This window comes from Pristis pectinata, chromosome 21 (assembly GCF_009764475.1).
Source record: "Pristis pectinata isolate sPriPec2 chromosome 21, sPriPec2.1.pri, whole genome shotgun sequence".
NCBI lineage: Eukaryota > Metazoa > Chordata > Chondrichthyes > Rhinopristiformes > Pristidae > Pristis > Pristis pectinata.
In genome coordinates, this window is record NC_067425.1 from 435,422 (window position 1) to 458,899 (window position 23,478).

The 23,478-nt window shown below is 44.2% G+C and overlaps 1 protein-coding gene across 1 annotated transcript in view; it reads left to right on the forward strand.

The window, feature by feature from the left end:
* LOC127581248 (uncharacterized) overlaps positions 1 to 23,478 on the forward strand; it is a 195,530-nt gene that overhangs the window by 37,157 nt on the left and 134,895 nt on the right. Inside the window, exon 5 of the mRNA XM_052035449.1 lies at positions 8,540 to 8,668. Coding sequence (XP_051891409.1) covers positions 8,540 to 8,668 — 129 coding nt within the window. The remainder of the gene's footprint in view (positions 1 to 8,539; positions 8,669 to 23,478) is intronic.

Below are 23,478 nucleotides of genomic sequence, written 5' to 3' on the forward strand. Positions count from 1 at the left end.
TCATTAACCTGACACCATTACATAATATTCTTCTTTTCCAATCTTCCTACCAAAGTGGATAATTTCTCTCTTTTCATTATGTACCATCTGCCACCTTTTTTCCTACTTATTTAACCTGCCTATAACAGTTTGTAGGAATGTTATGTCCTCCTTTTACGTTTCCACCCATCTTTGTACCATTAGTAAACCTGGATACAATACACTGCTGAAGATCCTTGTGGCACAATTCTGATTACTGTTTGCTAATCTGCCAGGGGAGAATATAGAGAACATAGAATATATCCCTCCATTCCCTGAATGTTCCTGCACCTGTCTAAATGCCCCTTAAACTCCAGTATCATGTCTGCTTCCGTCATGCCGACTGGCAGCATGTTCCAGGCACCTACCACTCTGTGTACCAAACGTGCCCCGCACATAGAACATAAAACAGTACAGGCCTTCCGGCCCATGATGTTGTGCCGACCTATAGAAACCTACTCCATGATCAATGTAACCCTTCCCTCCTAAACAGCTCACAACCCTCCATTTTTCTTTCATCTGTTACGTACCGGCAACAATAGAAACACACTGAGTCATGTATAAGTGTTAGAAACTATTTTATTAGTAACTACTTGTAATAATAAGAAAAGTAAAAACGATAGATATCAAACATAATCCCCAAAACTAAACTCAAAGTGTGTGTGTGGCAAATTCCCAAACCCCAAGTCTAGGAATAGTTCTCAAAGTTCAGTTCAGCAAGTCATAAGGTGAAACGTGAGCAAAAGCTTTTGCAAAACCACCATTGACTGAAGAGAAAATGTAGAGAGAATTTACAAAATTCACATGTTACACGATGGAACCCATACGACACCTCAATCTCCGAAGATCTCCACTGCTGTATTCCGAAGTATCTGCCACCCCGAAGGCATTTGATACATGGCCGCCCACAGAAATACCTGTTTCCCACTACAGGTTAACGACAAAGTGAACTCCACTTGTTAGCTCCAAAAATCCATACGTGGATTGTAGTGACAGACACAGCTATTGTTCTTCATCCATTGATACAGAGACAAACAGCCAGCACGATGTATAGTCTTGCTGTTGTGGTGACACCACACACACACACACACACACACACACACACACACACACACACACACACACACACACACACACACACCTCTACTGTCCAGGTGCCTTAAAGGGACATTCGCCAAATAGCAACCTGACTCGTAACACATCCATGTACCTATCTAAGAGTCTTTTAAATGTGCCTATTGTATCAGCCTCTACCAACACCCTCGGCAGTGCATTCCAGGTACCCACCACTCTCTGTGTGAAAAACCTACCTCTGACATCTCGCCTAAGCTTTTGTTCTCTCACCTTAAACGGATGTGCGCTGGTATTGGCCATTGCTGCCCTGGGGAAAAAGGTGCTGGCTGTCCACTCTATCTATACATCTCCTTTAATCTTCACCCCTCTCACCTTAAACCTATGCCCTCTGGTATTTGACATTTCTACCCTGGGGAAAATATTAACCCTTTCTATGGCTCATAATTTTTTAAACTTCTAGCAGGTTTACAAAGGTGGTGCCGGAGAGAGGCAACTTTTTGTCTGCAGCTCTTGAGTGAATTATCAAATACACCCATCTACAACTACTACGGCTGAAATCTGCAGTCACAGAGGCTGTCTCATTGCTTCAAGTCATTTATAAGAACCCGCAATCTTCAGGACTGGCAGACTGGGGATTCCAGACCACCCAGGGAGTGAGTGCAGCAGCTGGAAGCTCAAGGAATGTCTCCATTGTCTCAGGAAATGTGGCTGCAGGGCAGGGCTGCAGTTAAAACTGAAACACAGGGCCCTAAGGCCCCCTCTCACCACCATCCTCCTGGCTAATGTACAGTCTGTGGAAAATAAAACTGAAGACCTCAGAGCAAGACTGCAGTACTAGAGGAACATCAGGGACTGTCATGTACTCTGCTTCACAGAGACATGGCTCACCCCCAGCACTCTGGACACACTGCTCCAGTCCAAGGGCTTCACCATCCACCGCATGGACTGGACAGCAGCATCAGGTCAAGGCAGAGACGGTGGTATTTGCTTTATGATTAACTCTTCGTGGTGCACAGGCGTGGTGGATCTGTCTCAGTCCTGCTTCCCTGACCTGGAACATCTGGCGGCCAAGTGTTGTCCATTCTACCTGCCAAGGGCATCCTCCGCCATCATCCTGGTAGGAGTCTACATTCCACCCCAGGCAAATGTCAAGTTGGCACTGGAGTAGTTGAGCACCGTGATCAGCAGTCATGAGACAGCGCACTCTGATGCCTTCCCGATCATCGTGAGGGACTTCAACCAGGCCAGCTTGAAGAAGTCTCTGGAAAAACTACCACCAACATGTCACCTGTGGAACCAGAGAAACCAACACACGATCACTATTAAATCACTGTCAAGGATGCTTACCATGCCACCCCACACCCACATTTTGGCAAGTCCGATCACCTGGCTGTACTTCTGCTCCCAACACATAGGCATAGACTGAGGACTGCAGCACCAGTGGTGAGATCCACGAAGGTCTGGTCAAGGGAGGTGGAGGAGTGTTTAAAGGACCGCTTTGAATCGGTAGACCAGAGCATATTCAGGGATTCAGCTTCGGATCTGAATGAATATGCCATGGCCATCGCCGACTTCAAGACCTGCATGGATGAGTGTCTGCCATCAAGAACATACCGAGTCTTCCCAAACCAGAAGGCCGGGATGAACCAGGAGGTTCACAGTCTGCTGAGGGCAGAGTCTGCTAGATCTGTGGCATTCAAGACTGGCAATCCAGAACCTTGCCAGAAGTCCAGGAATGACCTATGGAAAGCCATCTTGAGAGCGAAAAGGCAATTCTGTGTGAAGTTAGAGACACAATCGGATGCACGACAGCTGTGGCAAGGGTTTACATGTCATTACTTCCTATAAGGTTAAACCTAACAGCATAAGTGGCAGTGATGCTTCATTCCCCAATGAGCTCAACGCTTTTAAATGCATGTTTTGAAAGGGAGAATAACACTACACCTGTGCGAATCCCCACAGCATCTGGTGACCTGTGATCTGTCTTGGAGGCTGACATCAAAACATCCTTTAAGAGGGTGAACTCTCGCTAGGCATCAGGCCCCAACTGTGTACCTGGCAGAGGACTAAAATCTGTGCCGACCAATTGGCTGGAGTGTTCAAGGACATCTTCAACCTCACACTGCTGCATTCGGAGGTTCCCAACGGCTTCAAAAGGGCATCAATCATACCGGTGCCCAAGAAGAGCAGGGTGAGCTGCCTCAATGACTGTCACCTGGTAGCACTCACATCAACCGTGATGAAGTGCTTTGAGAGGTTAGTCATGGCTAAAATCAACTCCTGCCTGAGCAAGGACCTGGACCTACTGCAATTTGCCTACTGTCACAACGGGTCTACAGTGGATGCAATATCACTGCCTCGCCACTTGGCTTTGGGGCACCTAGACAACAGCAAAACATACCTCAGGCTGCTGTTTATCAATTACAGCTCAGCATTCAACACCATTATTCCCTCAGTACTAATAACAAGCTTTAAAACCTGTGCCTCTGTACCTCCCTCTGCAATTGGATCCTTGACTTCCTTATCGGGCGAGCACAGTCAGTGCAGATCGATAATAACATCTCCTCCTTGCTGACAAACGACACAGGCACACCTCAAGGAAGTGTGCTTAGCCCACCGCTCTGCTCTCCCTACACTCATGACTGTGTGGCTAGGTACAGCTCAAACGCCATCTATAAATTCGCCAATGACACCACTTGTTGGCAGAATCTCAGATGGCAATGAGGAGGCGTACAGGAGTGAGATAGATTGGCTGGTTGAGTGGTGTTGTGACAACAACCTTGCACCTAATGTCAGCAGGAGCAAGGAATTGATTGTAGACTTAAGGAAGGGGAGGTTGGAAGAACATATACCATTCCACATTGAGAGGTCAGCAGTGGAAAGGGTGAGCAGCTTCAAGTTCCTGGGAGTCAACATCTCAGAGGATCTATCTTGGGCCCAATACATTGATGCAATCACAAAGAAGGCACGCCAGCGGCTCTACTTCATTAGGAGTTTGAGGATATTTGGTATGTCACCAAAGACTCTTGCAAATTTCTACAGATGTACAGTGGAGAGCATTCTGACAGGTTGCATCGCTGCCTGGTATGGAAGCTCCGATGCTCAGGATCGAAAGAGGCTGCAGAGGGTTGCAGACTCAGCTCCATTACAGGCACAACCTTCCCCACCATTGAGGACATCTTCAAGAGGCAGTGCCTCAAGAAGGCAGCATCCATCATTAAGGACCTTCACCATCCGTGACATGCTCTCTTTGTGTTACTACCATCAGGGAGGAGTCTGAAGACCCACACTCAATGTTTTATGAACAGCTTCTTCCTCTCCGCCATCAGATTTCTGAACAGTCCATGAAACCATGAACACTACCTTGTTATTCCTCTTTTGCACTATTTATTTATTTTTGTAACATAGTAATTTTTATGTCTTGCATTGTACTGCTGCCACAAAGCAACATATTTCATGACATATGTCAGTGATAATAAACCTGATTCTGATTCTGAGGTCAACCCTCAGCTTCCAATGCTCCAGAGAAAACAATACAAGTTTGTCCAACCTCTCCTTATAGCTCATACCCTCTAATCCAGGCAGCATCCTGGTGAACCTATTCTGTACCCTCTCCAAAACATCCACATCCTTCCTGTAATGGAGCGAATGGAACTGCACACAATATTCCAAATTCAGCCTAACCAATGTTTTTTTATACAACAACAATGTGATTTCCTGGCTCTTATCATCAGTGCCCTGACCGATGCAAGCAAGCATGCCATACACCTTCTTTACCACCTTATCAACCTGTGCAGCCACTTTCAGGGAGCTATGGACTTGAACCACAAGATCCCTCTGTACATCAATGCTCTTAAGTGTCTTGCCATTTACCGTACACTTTCCCTTTGCATTTAACCTCCCAAAGTGCAACACCTCACACTTGTCCAGATTAAATTCCATCTGCCATTTCTCTGCCCATAGCTGCAACTGATCAATATCTTCCTGTATTCTTTGACAACCTTCTTCACTATCCACAACTCCACCAACACTATCCACAGCTCTTCCAACACAAATGGTCATAGACTCCAGTCAGAATAACAGCCCTCCACCACTACCCTCTGCCACGCCAATTTTGAATCCAATGTACCAACCTAAAGTGGATCCCATGCACTTTAATCTATTGGATCAGCCTACCATGAGTGACTTTGTCAAATGCCTTACTAAAATCCACGTAGACCACATCTATTGCCCTAGCCTAATCAATCATCTTTATCACCTCCTCAACAAGCTCAATCGAGTTTGTAAGACATGACCTGCCCTGTACAAACCCACATTGACTATTTCTAATAAGCCTGTGCTTTTCCAAATGCTAGTAAATCCTATCCCTAAGAATCCTCTCCAATAGCTTCCCAACCACTGACATGAGGCTCACCAGCCTTTAATTTCCTGGATATCCCTATTCTCTTTCTTAAAGAGAGGAACAACATTGGCTACTCTCCAGTCATCTGGGACCCTGTGTGTGGCCAGAGAGGATACAAAGACCTTTTTTGAAGGCCCCAGCAATCTCCTCGCTTGCCTCTCTCAATAACCAAGGTGGAGAAATGACAAATGAAGTTTAATTTAGGCAAGTTTGAGGTGATGCACCGTGTTGATGTACAGAGGGATCTGGTGGTCCAAGTCCATGGCTCCCTGAGAGTGGCTGTACAGGTTAATAGGGTGGTAAAGAAGGCGTATGGCACGCTTCTCTTTAGTAGTCGAGGTACAGAGTACAAGAGTCAGGCAGCTACGTTGCAGCTTTATAAAACTCTGGTTAGGCCACATCTGGAGTATTGCATTCAATTCTGGTCACCCCATTATAGGAAGAATATGGAGACTTTGGAGAGGGTGCAGAAGAGGTTTACCAGGATACTGCCTTGATTAGAGGGCTTGTGCCAGGTTGGACAAACTTGGGTTGTTTTCTCTGGAGTGAGGGGAGACCTGATAGAAGTTTATAAGATTGAGAGGCAGAGCTAGGGTAGGCAGCTGGTATCTTTTTCCTACAGTCAAAATATCTAAAACTGGAGGAGATGCATTTAAGGTGAGAAGGGATAAGTTCAAAGGAGATGTGCAGGGCAAGTTTTTTATACAGACAGTGGTGGGTGCCTGGAATGCACTGCCAGGGGTGGTAGTGGAGGCAAATATGACAGAGGTGTTTAAAAGGCTCTCAGATAGGCACGTTTTTCTTTTCTCTGTAGTGAGAATCGACTACCTTTCCTGGCTTTCTCTGAACCTTGCCCAGTTCAGCAATGACACGCAGATATCCCGGAAATGTGAATCTGTGCTGTCTTCAGATCCAACTTTAAAAACTCTCGATGAAACATGAATACCTGAAATATGAATGTGCAGAGAATGTACGGATATGGGTATTGCATAGGCAGAAGGGATTAGTTTAGTTAAGCATTTAATTACTAGTTTAATTAGTTCAGTACAGCATTGTGGGCTGAATGACCTGTTCCTGTGCTGTATTGTTCTATGTTCTATCATATTGAAACATTTAAGATTCTGACAGACATCAACAGGATGGATACTGAAAGTACGTTTCCCCTAGTAGGGTATCTAGAACTAGGAGTCATAGCTTCAGAATAAAGATGGAGATAGAGTCATAGAGCACTGCAGCACAGAAACAGGCTCTTCGGCCCATCAAGTCCATGCCAGCCTGGTTTTCTGCCTAGTCCCATCTACCTGCACCCGGACCATAGCCCTCCATATCTCTCTCATCCATGAACCTATCCAAACTTATCTTTAATGTTATAATTGAACCCGTATCCACCACTTCCACTGGCAGCTAATTCCACACTTGCACCACCCTCTGAGTGCAGTTTCCCCTTAAATATTTCACCTTTCACCTGATACCTATGACCTCTAGTGCTAGTCTCACCCAACCTTAGGGGAAAAAACCTGCATGCATTCACCCTATCTGTACCCCTCATAATTTTGTATACCTGTATAAGATCTCCCCTCATTCTCTTGTGCTCTGGGGAATAAAGTCCTAACCTATTCAACCTTTCCCTTTAACTCATGTCCTCAAGTCCCGGCAACATCCATGTATATTTTCTCTGCACTCTTTCAAGCTTATTGATATCTTTCCTGTAGGTAGGTGACCAGAACTGCACACAATACTCTAAATTTGGCCTCACCAGCGTCTTATACAACTTCAACATGACATCCCAACTCCTGTACTCAGTGCCTTGATTTACGAAGGCCAATGTGCCAAAAGCTCTCTTTATGACCTTATCTACCTGTGATGCCACTTTCAAGGAATTATGGATCTGTATTCCCAGGCCCCTTTGTTCAACCGCACACCTCAGGGCCCTACCATTCACTGTGTAAGTCTTACCATGGCTTGTCCTCCCAAAGTGCATCACCTCACACTTGACTGCATTAAATTCCATTTAGTAAGGAGGCACTTTGTGAAATTAGAAGATCGTGAATTTTTGGAATTCTGTATCCCAAGGAGTTGTGGACGTGGGGTCATTGAGTATATCCATGGCAGAAACTGACAGGCATTTCAACCTCGAAGGAGGTGAAAGGTATGGGAAGGACATGAGAAAATGGTGTTGAAACCAAAATTGGATCAGCCATATTCTTATTGAATGGTGGTGCAGGCTACAGGGACTGATTCACCTACTCCAGTTCCTGTTTCTTACGTAATTTTCGAGCCAAGACTTGCTGAGTAGTCCAACTCAGAACTAGAAAAAATATTGCAGCTAAATAACCATGTTACTAGTATAAAACACTACAAATAATATAACATAAGATTATTCCTACATATAAATAATATGATATATAATGATATGAAAGTGAATGGACAATATTAAAATGCCATGCCCTGCTGCAGTTTTGATACTCGGTGACAATCTTGTACAACCTGAAACTCTTGACTGCAGTATAACCATAACCACCATATAATTAGCTCCAATTTCAATTCTGGAGGCATACAGTATGTCCTGGTAATCAAATGAAGTTGTTTGCCCTATCTGTTCAGGTTTCTCAGACTTAATCACATATTCCTTGCAAATTGACGAGGATTTCCCCTAAAAATCCCTTTTTGTAATACAGAAGAAACAGATCAGTGACAGTTGACTGATGCAAGCCCCTCCCTTTATGTTTGAACCTTCTATCCCAGTTTATTCCTTAATTAATCCAATTAATTAAACAGTTCAATTAATCCTTTGTAACAAAAATGTTTTTTGATGTGGAAAAGCTCTATTATGCATGTTAATTTACGAATTAACATGCTATGCTCTGAAAAATGTGTGAAAGAAAATGACTTTTCTTTCACACATTTTTCAGCACATAACCATGTTACTTTTAAAAAATAGTGTATGTCATAAACTTGGTCAACTGCATCTATAAACCTGGGTAGAATTTCAATATTTGAACAGTAGTTGTTTTATTTTGCTGACACTTTTTTTTTCCCCTGTAGTGAGAACGGAATACCTTTCCTGGCTTTCTCTAAACGTTGCCGAGTCCAGCAGTGACAAGGAGATATATCTGAAATGTGAAACTCTGCTGTATTCAGAGCCAACCTTAAGAACTCTTGGTGAAACAAATTGTAAGCAACTCTGAGACTAGATGCTTTTATATTTGGAATAATATAATGACATAAAATTATCTGATATTTATGAAACGTACTAGATTCATAGAATTGATGTTGTCTATCAAGTCTAAGCTGGCTCCAAGCAGAGCAATGTCTCACTTTCCTCATGGCCCCTTCAAGTTATTTTCTCTCAAGTGCCTGTCCGATTGTCTCCTGAAGGCCCTGACTGATTCGGTTTCCATCACCCCAACGGGTAATGAATTCCACATAATAACTATTGACTACATCAACAAATTCTACCTCAGATTTCCCAAGTATCTTTTGCCAAAATTGTAAAATCTCTGCCCATCATCATTGAACTATCCACTGATGAGAGTAGCTTACCTCTACTTATTCTATCTATACCAGTCATCGTCTTGTATGACAAATTGTTTGACATATTTGCTCAAACTATTTAAAGACGTAACAGGCAGAGTTGATAGAGGGGAACCTGTTGATGTAGTATATTTAGATTTCCAAAAAGTATTTGACAAGGTGCACGTAAATGCCTGGTGCCTAAGTTACAAGCCCAAGGTATTGCAGGAAGTATATTAACATGGATTGAAAATGGGCTGGCTCACAGAAAACAGAGTTGGAATGAATGGGTCCTTTTCAAGCACAAAAGATTTAACTAGTGGATTTCCCCAGGGAATGGTTCTTGGCCCTCAGTTGTTCACTATTTACATTGATGACCTGGAGGAGGGAATGAAAAGTAAGGTTTCCAAGTTTGCCAATGATATGAAAATTGACAGAAAGGCATGTTGCAATGAGGACATTATGATTCAGCAATGGGATATAAATAGATTGGGGGATGGGGTGAAAACCTGTTTAATGGAGTTTAATACAGGGAAGTGTGAGGTCATGCAGTTCAGTCAGAGGAATCAAACGGTGGATTATTATTTAAATGGAGAGAGACTACAATTGAGTGAAGTTCAGAGGGATCTAGGTGTTCAAGTGCATGAATCAGAAAAAGTTAGTGGTCAGGTCCAACAAGTGGTTAAGAAGGCAAATTGCATGTCAGCATTTATTGTGAAGGACTTGGGAGTTTAAGAATAGGGAGGTCTTTGTACAGGGTGAGGTCACACTTGGAATACTGCACACAGTTTTGGTCCTCTTACTGAAAAAAGTATATAGCAGCATTAGAGGCAGACCAAAGGAGATATACCAGGCTAATTCCTTGGATGAGAGGGTTGTCCTATCGAGTTTAAGTTTATATTTCTTGGAGTTCAGAAAAATGAGGGTAACTCATTTGGATCTGAAAGGGAGTTTGACACTGTTGCCATATTTCCACCAGTGGCAGAATCTTGAACAACAGGACGTAACTGCAAAATAAGGAGCCAGTCATTTAAAACTGAGATGCAGAGAAATTTCTTCACATAGAGTCATACAACAGAACCAGGCTCTTTGGCCCAACTTGCCCATACCAACCAAGTTGCCCATGTGAGCTAGTCCCATTTGCCTGTGTTTGGCCCATATCCCTCTAAACCTTTCCTATCCACATACCTGTTTAAATTCCTTCAAAATGCTCCAATTGTTCACGCCTTTTCCGCTTCTCCTGGCAGCTTGTTGCACATACCCACCACCCTCTGTATGAAAAATATGTCCCCTTTAAATTTTTCTGCTCTCAACTAAAATCTATGCCCTCTAGTTTTAGACTCCCCTACCCTAGGAAAAAGATTGTGACCATTCAATCCTCAGTTTCCTATGCTCCAGGGAAAAAAGCCCCAGCTTATCCAATTTTTTCCTTATTACTCAACCCCTCCAGTCCCAATATCATCCTTGTGAGTCTTTTCTGCACCCTTTCAAGTTTAATGACATCTTTCCTATAGCTAGGTGACCAGAACTGTGCACAATACTCCAAGTGCAGTCTCACCAAAATCTTGTACAGTTGTAACATGACATCCCAACTCTTGCATTCAGTGCCCTGACCGATGAAGGCAAGCGTTCTATACGCCTTCTTCACTATCCCCTTTCAGTGTTGCCCCTTTCAGGAAACTATGTACCTGTAACCCAAGGTCTCTCTGTTCTACACCACTCGCCAGGGCCTTGCCATTTACTGTGTAAGTCCTGCCTTGGTTTAACTTCCCAAAATGCAACACTTCAAACTTGTTCAAGTAAATTTCCATCTGCCAATCCTTGGCCAACTTTCGCAGTTGATATGGATCCTGTTATAATCTTAGACAACCTTCTTCACTGTCTACTGTGCCACCAATTTTGCTGTTATCCGCAGACTTACTAACCATACCAACAACATTCTCATCTAAATTGTTGATACAGATGACAAACAACAGTGGACCCAGCACTGCTCTTTGCAGCACACTGCTGATCACAGGCCTCCAATCTGAAAAGCCCTTCACTACCACCCTCTGACTCCTTCCACCAAGCTAATTTTAGCTGCACCTTTAGCCAAGTAGTTACAATATATTTACAATACTCACATCTCGCTGACAATGTGGAAAATCTCTCACTGAATGCAGGACAAAACCAATCTGGCTACTTACTGCTTAATCAGTCTTTTCTCAATTATCAGCAAAGGGATGAAAGGTGTTATTGATAATGCTATCAAAAAGTACTCACTCATCATTAACCTATACACCAATGTCCAGTTTGAGTTTCCCCAGGATCACATGGCCTCAGACTTCATTTCAGCCTTGTGCAAACGTGAAACAAAGAGCTGAGTTATAGTAGTGAAGTAAGAATGACTGCCTTTGATATCAAGGCAGCATTTGACCAAGTATAGCACAAAGAAATTCTGGTTAAATTCAAGTCAATGGGTATCAAGGAGAGAGCACTCCAAATGCTGCAGTCATAACTCACATAAATGTGACAGTTTTTAGAGGTCATTTATCCCAGTCCCAGGACATTACTGCAGGAGTCCCTGGGGGGCAGTGTCCTATCTTAAACTGCTTCATCAATAACTTTCCTTCTATAATAATGTCAGAAGTGGCTGTGTTTACTGATGATTGCACAATGTTTCATTCCATCTGCAACTCTTCAGCAAAGGAAACAGTGCATGTCTACGTGCAGCAAACCTAGACAACATTTAACATAGGCTGATAAGTGACAAGTAACAGTCTTGCCACAAAAGTGACATCAAAAAACAAAAGAACCATCTATCCTTGATATTCAGTAGTATTACCATTGCTGAGTTCCTCACCAGTGACATGCTGGGCCACACCACTAATCAGAAACCCATCAGTCATTTGGCAGATGACACAAAAATTAGTGGTATTGTTGATAGTGAGGAGGGTAGTTTTAAGTTACAGGAACATATTGATCAGTTGGTAAAATAGGCAGAACAATGGCAGATGAAATTTAATCCTGATAAGTGTTAGGGTTAGGGAAGACTGATAAGGGTGGGATGTATGCATGAATAATAGAGCTCTATAGCGTATTGAGGAACAGAGGGAACTCTGTCTACAAGTCCAAGGTGTTGAAGGGCATTTGGGATACTGCCCTTCATTAGCTAGGGCAAAGAATAGATGAGCAGGAAGATATGGTGCAGCTTTAAAAAACTGGAAAGGCCACAACTGGAGTATTGTGTGCAGTTTCTGCCACTGCACAATAGGAAGGATGTGATTGCATTGGAGGGGGTGCAGAGCAGATTCACCAGGATGTTGCCAGAGTTGGGGTGTTTTAGCTATGAAGAGAGACTTTGTTTTGGTTTGTTTTCCTTTGAGCAGAGGTGGCTGAGGGAGGACTTGATTGAGGTACACAGAATTATGAGGGGCATATACAGGGTAAATAATTTAGGATGGGGGGGGGAGATTTAGAGAGCTAGGGAAAAATTTTTCACTCAAAGGGTGATTGGAAACTGGAGCACACTGCCTGAGTGGATGGTGGAATCAGGTACTCTCACAACATTTAAGAAGTATTTAGACAAGCATATAAATTGCCAAGGCATTAAAAAGGCTATGGAGCAAAAATTGGTAAATGGAATTAGCATGGATAGGTAAGTGATGATTGGCAGAAGGGCCTGTTTCTGTACTGTGTAACTCTATGACAATGATCCTCCCTGGCAGCCCAAACAGTAACAGACCAGAATATCACTTTGCTATCATAGCTTGAATCTCAGACTCTTTGACATGAACAGAGCCACCCTGTGAGACATGACAGGAGACAGGCAGCTCACAGAAAAGGTGGTGAATCCATCTTCTTTTGGAGGGGCAAACTGGAACAAGAACACAGTCTTCATGGAGTGGGCTTTCTTGCCAGGACTGAGTTAGTCTGGCATCTCATCAACTTCCACACTGGAATAAATGAAAAACCGTGACCCTCCTTCTCCTAGAATGAGTGTAGTTGGGATGTCAGTTAGGGCAGTGGTATACTCCTCCTGCAGGATGTGGGAGGTCAGGGACACTGGCAGTGTCCCTGAGGACTAGCCCTGTAGGAAGTGCACCCAAGTACATCTCCTGACTGACTGCATTAAGGAACTGGAGCTGGAGTTAGATGTACCTAGGATCATTCAGGATGCTGAGGGCATCATAGACAAGAGCTTTAGTGAGGTGGTCCCACCTAAGGTTCAGGCTGGAGATAGTTGGATGACACCGAGAGGTAAGGGAAATAGACAGAGAGTGCAGGGTTCCCCTGTGGCCATTCCCTTCAGCAACAAGTATACCCCTTTGAATATTGCTGGAGGGATGACCTTTCTGAGCACAGCAGCAGTATCCAGGTCAGGGGCATTGAGATCGGCTCTGAGGCTCAGCAGATAAAGGTGGTCAGGCAAGGCGGCAGTGATAGGAGACTGAATAGTGAGGGGGACAAATAGATTCTGTGGCCACGAAGGAGACACGAGGATGGTGTGTTGCATCCCGGGTGCCAGGCTCAAGTATGTCTCGGAGCAGCTGCAAAACATTCTCAAGGGGGAGGGTGAGCAACCAGAGGTCGTGATGCATGTTCGTACCAATGACATAGGTTCAAAGAGGGATGAGGTCCTGCGCAGTGAATATAGGGAGTTAGGAAACAACCCGAAAAGCAGGACCTCAAGGGTAGTAATCTCTGGATTACTCCAGTGCCACGTGCTAGTGACGGTAGAAATAGAAAGATAGCTCAGATGAATGTGTGGCTGAGGAACTGGTGCAGGGGGCTGGGATTCAAGTTCTCGGATCATTGGGATCTCTTGTGGGGTTGGGATGGCCTGTACAAGAGAGACAGGTTGCACCTGACTGGAGGGGGACCAATATCCTAGCTGGGAGATTTGCTCATGCGACTCAGGAGGGTTTAAACTGGAGTGGCAGGGCAAGTGGCAGAAGTGTCTGTTGGTGAGCACTTTGGGTCCAGTGACCATAATTCTATTAGTTTTAAAATAGCGATGGAGAAGGATACAACCGGTTCACAGGTTAGAGTCCTGAACTGGGGCAGAGCAAATTTTGGAGCCATTAGGGGAGATCTTGTAGAGGTTGATTGGATGAGATTGTTAGCAGGGAAGGGAGCATCTGCCAAGTGACCATAAGACATAGGAGCAGAATTAGTCTGTTTGGCCCATCGAATCTGCTCTGCCATTCAATCATGGCTGATTTATTTTTCCCTCTCAACCCCATTTTCCTTCCTTCACCCCATAACCCTTGATGCCCTTACTAATCGAGGATCTATTAACCTCTGCTTTAAATATAGTGACTTGATCTCCGCAGCCTTCTGTGGCAATAAATTCCATAGATTCACCACCGTCTAGCTAAAAAAAATTCCTCATCTCTGTTCTAAAAGGGATGTCCTTCTATTCTGAGGCTCTGCCTTCTGGTCCTAGACTCTCCTACTACTGGAAACATCCTCTACATGTCCACTCTATACAGGCCTTTCAATATTCAGTAGGTTCCAATGAGATGCCCCCTCATCCTTCTAAACTCCAGTGGGTACAGGCCCAGAGCCATCAAATGTTCCTCATACGTTAACCTTTTCATTCCCGGGATCATTCTTCTAAACCTCCTGTGGACTCTCTCCAAGGCCAGCACATCCTTCATTAGATATGGGGCCCAAAACTGCTCACAATACTCCAAATGTGGTCTGACCAGCGCGTCATAAACTTCAGCAATACATCCTTACTTTTTATATTCTAGTTCTCTCGAAATGAATGCTAACATTTTATTTGCCTTCCTTACTACCCACTCAACCTTTAGAGAATCCTACACAAAGATTCCTAAGTCCCTTTGCACTTCCAATTCCTGAATTCACTCCCCATTTAGAAAATAGTGTATGCCTTTATTCCTTCCACCAAGAGTACATGACCGTACACTTCCCTACACTGTATTCCACCTGCCACTTCATTACCCATTCTCCTAACCTGTCCAAATACTTCTGCAGACTCCCTGCTTCCTCAATACTACCTGCCCATCCACCTATCTTTGTATCATCCGCAAACTTGGCCACAAAGCCATCAATTTTGTCCTCTAGATCATTAACATATAATGTGAAAAGTAGCGGACCCAGCACCGACCACCACTAGTCAACGGTAGCCAACCAGAAAAGGGCTCTTTTATTCCCACTCTTTGCCTTCTGCCAGTCAACCAAATCTTCTATCCATGCTAGTACCTTTCCTGTAATACCATGGGCTCCTATCTTGTTTAGCAGCCTCATGTGTAGCACCTCGTTAAAGGCCTTCTGAAAATCCAAGTAAGCAACATCTGCTGACTCTCCTTTGCCTATCCTGCCTGTTACTTCCTCAAAGAAGTCCAACGCATTTGTCAGGTAAAATTTCCCCTTAAGGAAACCATGCTGGCCTCGGTCTATTTTATCATGAGCTTCCAAGAACCCTGAAACCTCTACCTTAATAATGGACTGTAACATCTTACTAACCACTGAAGTCAGGCTAACTGGCCTATAATTTCCTGTCTTTTGCCTCCTTCCCTTCTGAAAGAGTGGAGTGACATTTGCAATTTTCCAGTCCTCCGGAACTGTTCCTGAATCTAGTGATTCTTGAAAGATCACAACTAATGCCCCACAATCTCTTCAGCTGCCTCTTTCAGAGCCCTGGGATGTAGTCCATCTGGTCCAAGTGATCTATCTACATTCAGACCATTCAGCTTCCCAAGCATCTACTCTTTAGCAATAGCGACTACACTCACTACTGCGCCCTGACTCTCAAATTTCTGGCACGTTGCTTGTGTCTTGCACAGTGAAGACTGATGCAAAATACTTATTCAGTTTGTCCCCCATTTCTTTGTTCCCCATTACTACCTCTCCAACGTCATTTTCCAGCAGTCCAATCTCCACTCTTGCCTTCATGTATCTGAAAAAACTTTTGCTGTCCTCTTTTATATTATTGGCTAGCTTACCTTCATATTTCATCTTTTCTCCCCTTATTGCTTTTTTAGTCGCCTTCTGTTGATTTTTAAAAGCTTCCCAATCCTCTAGCTTCTCACTAATTTTTGCAATATTGTATGCCTTCTCTTTTGCTTTTATGCTGTCTTTGACTTCCCTTGTCAGCCACGGTTGCCTCATCCTCCCTTTAGAATGCTTCCTCTTCGGGATATGATGATCCTGCGTCTTCCAACTTACTCCCAGAAACTCCTGCCTTTGCTGCTCCACCATCATCTCTGCTTGGGTGCCCTTCCAATCAAGTTCGGCCAGTTCCTCTCTCATGCCTCTGTCGTTACCTTTATTCAACTGTAATACCTATACATTTGATTTTAGCTTCTCCCTCTCAGACTGCAGGGTGAATTCCATCATATTATGACTACTGCCTCCTGTGGGTTCCTTTACCTTAAGCTCCCTAATCAAGTCTGGTTCATTGCACAACACCAAATCCAGAATTGCCTTTTTCTTACTGGGCTCGACCACAAGCTGCTCTAAAAAGCCATCATTCAGGCATTCTACAAATTCCTTCTCTTGGAATCCAGAACCAACCGGATTTTCCCAATATACCTGCATATTGAAATCCCCCACCACCGTAACATTGCCCTTTTTACATGCCTTTTCTACCTCCTGTTCTTCTCTGTGGATTGTCATCTTGTTGTGGTGGAGAAGCTTGTGTGGTCCTGAGATCCCGAGAGCGATGCCGTCTGGAGCTATGCTCCTGGTAGGGTCACCCATGGCAGTAAGGTCGATGGTGAGGTCCCTGACAAAGAACAATCCAACCAAGACCTCAACAGTGGAACAGGTGGATGAAGTTATTTCGAACTCAGTGGCTGTGAAGGCAGATGAAGGCTGCAACAAATCCATCAGCTCCAATCGTCAAGGTTTCCATGCCATTGGAATCAATTGATTGATTTGTGAAGTATCGTGTGCTTTTTGTAGTGCAACATCAAGTACACATTAAACAAATACATGCACAGGCGTCTTCGCTCTGTGGGCTTAATTTTCAGAGCCACGATTGGATTCATAAGCCACTTGAGAGCCCATAGATAGATCAACGGAATGAGGACCATCATCCTCGACCTCGAGGGATAGCCACGACAACGATGACGACCTCCTGTTGTGACTTGTACCCCACATCCTGGCTATCGTTCAGAGGCCTGCATATAATTCTCATCAGGGTATTTTTACCCTTGCAGTTTCTGAACTCTACCCATGAAGGTTTTACAAGTGGGAGGCTTTTAAAAGTGTGATGTCAAGAGTTCAGGGCCTGTATGTTCCTGTTAGGGTGAAGGGCAAGGCTGGCAGGATTAGGCAACCCTGGTTGAGGAAAGATATTGAGGCTCTGGTTAAGGAAAAGAGTGAGTCGACACTGCACATAAGCAATTGGGAACGAGTGAATCTCTTGATAAGCACAAGAAGCGTAGGAGGGCAAAAACAGGATATAAGAAAGAGCTGGCAGGCAAAGTAAAGCAAACTCCCAAGAGATTCTATTGGCATATTAAGAGTAAAAGGGTGGCGAGGGAGAGAATAGATCCCCTTAAAGATCAGCATGGCCATCTGTGTGGAACCAAAAGAAATAGGAGAGATTTTTAATGCATATTTCTCTTCAGTTTTTACTGTGGAGAAAATGATAAGGCTAAGGAAATGGGGGAAATGAGAGGTGATATTATATAAATGATTTATTTGTAAATGTACGCGACATCGTTAGTAAGTTTGCGGGTGATACTAAAATAGGTGGTATCGTAGACAGTGTAGAAAGTTATGAAAAATTACAGGGGGATCTTGATCAGCTAGGTATGTGGGCTGAGGATTGGCAAATGGCTTTCAATCCAGATAAGTGTGAGGCATTGTATTTTGGGAGATCAAACCAGGGTAGGGCTTATACAGTGAATGGTAGGGCTCTAGGGAGTGTTTTGGAACAGAGGGACCCAGGAGTGCAAGTGCATAATTTGCTGAAAGCGGTGTCACAGGTAGATAGGGTGGTGAAGAAGGTGTTTGGCATGCTGGCTTTCATCAATCAGGATAGGAATTGGGAAGTTATGATGTAGTTAAATAAGGCTTTGGTGAGGCCGCAGTTGAAGTATTGTGTACAGTTTTGGTCACCCTATTATATAGGAAGGATGTTATTAAGCTAGAAAGAGAGCAGGAAAGATTTACTAGGATGTTGCCTGGGCTTGGAGGCCTGAGTTACAAGGAGAGGTTGTGTAGACTAGGACTCTCCCTGGAATGTTTGAGATTGAGGGGTGACCTGATAGAGGTGTATAAGATCATGAGGGGCATGGACAGGGTGAAAGCACATAGTCTTTTTCCCAGGTAGTGGATGCTAAAAACAAGAGGGCATAGGTTTAAGATCAGAGACAAAAGGTTTAAAAGGGACATCGGGGACAGCTTCTTCACACGAAGAGTGGTGTGTATTTGGAATGAGCTGCCAGTGGTTGAGGCAGGCACATTAGCAACATTTAAAACCCATCTAGATAAGTACATGGATAGAAACACAGAAAACCTTCAGCCCACAAAGCTGTGCTGAACATGTCCCTACCTTAGAAATTACTAGACTTACCTAAAGCCCTCTATTTTTCACAGCTCCATGTACTTATCCAAAAGTCTCTTAAAAGACCCTATCATATCTTCTTCCACCACCGTTGCTGGTAGACCATTCCATGCATTCACCACTCTCAGAGTAAAAAACTTACCCCTGACATTTCCTCTATACCTACCCCCCAGCACCTTAAACCTATGTCCTCTTGTGGCAACCATTTCAGCCCTTGAGAAAAGCCTCTGACTATCTATCCTATCAATACCTCTCATCATCTTATATACCTCTCTCAGGTCCCCCCTCATCCTCCATCGGTCCAAGGAGAAAAGGCATTAGGGAGAAAGTTGAAAAGTAGGACCTCAAGGGTAGTAATCTCAGGACTACTACCCATGCCGCGTGTCAATGACAGGAAGAATAGAAAGCTCTGGCAGTTAAATGCGTGGCTGAGTGACTGGTGCAAGGGGCAGGGCTTCAGATTCTTGGATACCTGGGACCTTTTTTGGGGGAGGCAAGACCTATTTGCTAAGGATGGATTGCACCTAAACTCCAAAGGGTCCAATATCCTGGTGGGAATGTTTAATTTAGTTGTAGGGGAGGGTTTAAACTGATCTGGCAGGGGGATGGTAACCAGGATGCTAGGTTACAAGATGCTAAGGTGAGGGAGGAAGTGTATAGAAACGAATCCATTGAGGATGGCAAGAATGACAGGCAGGTGATAAGTCAGGATAATTTACTGAATAATAGAAGTACAACAAATCAGGATGTTAGGATACAGAATGTTAGGATCGGGGATGAGGATGTTAGGATACTGAATGTTAGGATAGGGGATGAGGTCTACACAAACATGTCTAAGATAGTAGGTAGCGAAGATAGTAAGAAGGATGGACAGGTAGAAAGTCAGGATAATCTGCTGAACAATAGAAGTACAATAAAATCAATAGCAGATACCAGTCTAAACGTACTATATTTAAATGCACGTAGCATCAGGAATAAAGTAGATGACCTAGTGGCACAACTACAGGTTAATAAATATGACATCGTTGCAATCACTGAGTCATGGCTTCATGATGGATGTGATTGGGAACTGAATGTCAAGGGGTATACAGTGTATAGGAAGGATAGGCGGGTAGGCAGAGGGGGAGGTGTGGCCATGATGGTTGGTAGCGATATAAAATCAATAGAAAGGAAGGACATTGGGTCAGAGGAGGTGGAATCCTTATGGGTGGAGCTAAGAAATAGCAAGGGTAAAAGGACAATAGTAGCAGTCATATATAGGCCCCCGAACAGCAGTCAGGAAGTGGACCATAAGTTGCAGATTGAGATAGAAAAAGCGTGCCAGAGTGACAATGTGAAGATAATTATGGGGGATTTTAACATGAAGGTGGACTGGGAAATCCAGCAAGGCGGTAGTACTCAGGAGAGTGAGTTTGTGGAATGTCTAAGGGATGTTTTTCTGGAGCAACTTATTGAGGAGCCCACCAGGGGATCGGCTGTTTTGGATTGGGTGCTGTGTAGTGAACCCGAGGTGATTAGGGAACTAAAGGTAATGGAACCACTGGGAACAAGTGATCACAATATGATTGAGTTTAGTTTCAAGTTTGAGAAGGAGAAGCTGATAACTGGTGTATCGATATTTCAGTGGAATAAGGGAAATTACAAAGGAATGAGAGAAGAGTTGGCCCAAATTGATTGGAGGAGTAAGTTAGCTGGAGGGATGGCAGAGGGGAAATGGAAGAAATTTCTACAGGAAATAAGGACAATGCAGGACAGATATATTCCAAGAAAAAAGAAGGTTTTGAATGGAAAAAAGGCACAGATGTGGATAACGAGGGAGGTGAAGGATAAAATAAAAGCAAAAGGGGCGGCGTACAAAGTAGCAAAAATTAGTGGGAAAACAGAAGATTGGAAAGTTTTTAAAAATCTGCAGAGAGAAACTAAGAAGGTCATTAGGAAAGCAAAGATGAGTTACGAAAGGAAGCTGGCAGACAACATTCGGAAGGATTCTAAGAGTTTTTTTAAATACATAAGGAATAAAAGAGAGACACGGGTTGACATAGGACCAATTGATAACGGTGCAGGAGGTATTATAATGGACGATAGTGAGATGGCAAGGGAATTGAATGAATATTTTGCATCGGTCTTCACCGTGGAGGACATAAGCAATGTGCCCGTTAGTCAGGAGTCTCACGAATTGGAACTGAGTTCAGTTGAGATTAATAGGGAGAAGGTGCTAGGAAAACTAAAGGGGCTTAAGACTGATAAGTCTCCCGGACCGGATGAAGTGCATCCCCGGGTTCTGAAGGAGGTGGCTGTAGAGATAGCGGAGGCATTGGCGATTATTTTTCAGGAATCAATAGATTCTGGCATGGTTCCGGAGGACTGGAGGGTAGCGAATGTAGTTCCGTTGTATAAGAAAGGTGGGAGGCAGCACAAAGGCAATTACAGACCTATTAGTCTGACGTCAGTGGTGGGAAAATTATTGGAATCTATCCTCAAGGAGGAGGTTACCGAATACCTAGAGGCGCAAGGCAAGATTGGACCTAGTCAACATGGTTTTGTGAAGGGGAGGTCCTGTCTGACCAACCTATTGGAGTTTTTTGAAGAAATCACAGGTAGGGTGGATAAGGGAGAGGCGGTAGACGTTGTGTATTTAGACTTTCAAAAGGCCTTCGATAAGGTGCCTCACAAGAGACTGATTAATAAGATGAGAGGTCATGGAATTATGGGTAGGGTAGCAAAATGGGTGGCGCATTGGCTGGTTGGCAGGAAGCAAAGGGTGGAAATAAAAGGATCTCGTTCTGGTTGGTTACCGGTTACTAGTGGTGTGCCGCAGGGGTCGGTGTTGGGGCCGCTCCTTTTTACCTTGTACATCAATGATTTGGATGATGGAATAAATGGTTGTGTGGCTAAGTTTGCGGATGACACCAAGATAAGTGGAGGAGTAGGGAGCATGGAGGAAATAGAAAGGATGCAGAGGGAACTGAATAATAAATGGGCAAGGAAATGGCAAATGAGATTCAATGTTGAGAAATGTGCAGTTGTACACTTTGGAAGCAGAAATAAGCGGGTAGATTATTATCTAGAAGGAGAGAAGATTGATAGTACGGTACTACAAAGGGACTTGGGGGTACTCGTACAGGATACCTTAAAAGTTAACCACCAGGTTGGATTGGTGGTTAAGAAAGCGAATGCTATGTTGGCATTCATCTCGAGAGGTATAGTGTATAAAAGTAAGGAAGTGTTGATGAGGCTCTACGGGGCACTAGTGAGGCCTCATTTGGAATACTGTGCGCAGTTTTGGGCCCCACATCTTAGGAAGGATGTGCTGACGTTGGAGAGGGTTCAGAGGAGATTTACGAGAATGATTCCGGGAATGAAAGGGCTTAAGTATGATGAGCGTTTGTCGGCTCTTGGACTGTACTCACTGGAGTACAGAAGGATGAGAGGGGACCTCGTAGCGACATTTAAAATGTTGACAGGTAAGGATAGAGTAGATGTGGCTAGGCTGTTTCCCTTGGTGGGCGAGTCCAGGACCAGAGGGCAGAATCTTAGAATTAGAGGGTACAGTTTCAAGACAGAGATGAGGAGAAATTTCTTTACCCAGAGGGTGGTGAAATTGTGGAACTCCTTTCCACGCACAGCAGTGGAGGCCAGATCAGTGGGGGTGTTCAAGGAGGAGATAAACAGATATCTAAATAGTCAGGGTATCAAGGGATATGGGGATAAGGCTGGAAAATGGGATTAGAATAGTTTTTTTTCCCCACCCCATTTCTTTTTCCCTTTTCCTTGGAGCAGACTCGATGGGCCGAATGGCCTGCTTCTGCTCCCTTGTCTTGTGATCTTGTGAAAAGGCCGAGTTCCCTCAACCTGCTTTCATAAGGCATGCTCCGTAATCCAGGCAGCATCCTTGTAAATCTCCTCTGCACCCTTTCTATGGCTTCCACATCTTTCCTGTAGTGAGGTGGCCAGAACTGAGCACAGTACTCCAAGTGGGGTCTGACCAGGGTCCTATATAGCTGCAACAATACCTCTTGGTTCCTAAATTCAATTCCCCGATTGTTGAAGGACAATACATCATATGCCTTCTTAACCACAGAGTCAACCTGCGCAGCCACTTTGAGCGTCCTATGGACTCAGACCCCAAGATCCCTCTGATCTTCCACACTGCCAAGAGTCCTACCATTAATGCTGTACACTGCCATCATATTTGACCTACCAAAATGAACCACTTCACACTTATCTGGGTTGAACTCCATCTGCCACTTCTCAGCCCAACTTTGTATCCTATCTATGTCCCGCCGTAACCTCTGACAGCCCTCTATACTATCCACAACACATCCAACCTTTGTGTCATCGGCAAACTTACTAACCCATCCCTCTACTTCCTCATCCAGGTCATTTATAAAAATCACAAAGAGTAAGGGTCCCAGAACAGATCCCTGAGGAACACCACTGGTCACCGACCTCCATGCGGAATATGACCCTTCGACAACCACTTTTTGCCTTCTGTGGGCCAGCCAGTTCTGGATCCACACTGCAATGTCCCCTTGGATCCCATGCCTCCTTACTTTCTCAATAAGCCTTGCATGGAGTACCTTATCAAATGCCTTGCTGAAATCCATATACACTACATCTACTGTTAGTCACATCCTCAAAAAATTCAATCAGGCTGGTAAGGCAGGACCTGCCCTTGACAAAGCCATGCTGACTATTCCTAATCATATTATACCTCTCCAAATGTTCATAAATCCTGCCTCTCAGGATCTTCTCCATCAGCTTACCAACCACTGAGGTAAGACTCACTGGTCTATAATTTACAGGGCTATCTCTTTCTTGAATAAGGGAACAACATCTGCAACCCTTCAATCTTCTAGAACCTTTCCCGTCTCCATCAATGATGCAAAGATCATCGTCAGAGGTTCCGCAATCTCCTCCCTCACCTCCCACAGCAGCCTGGGGT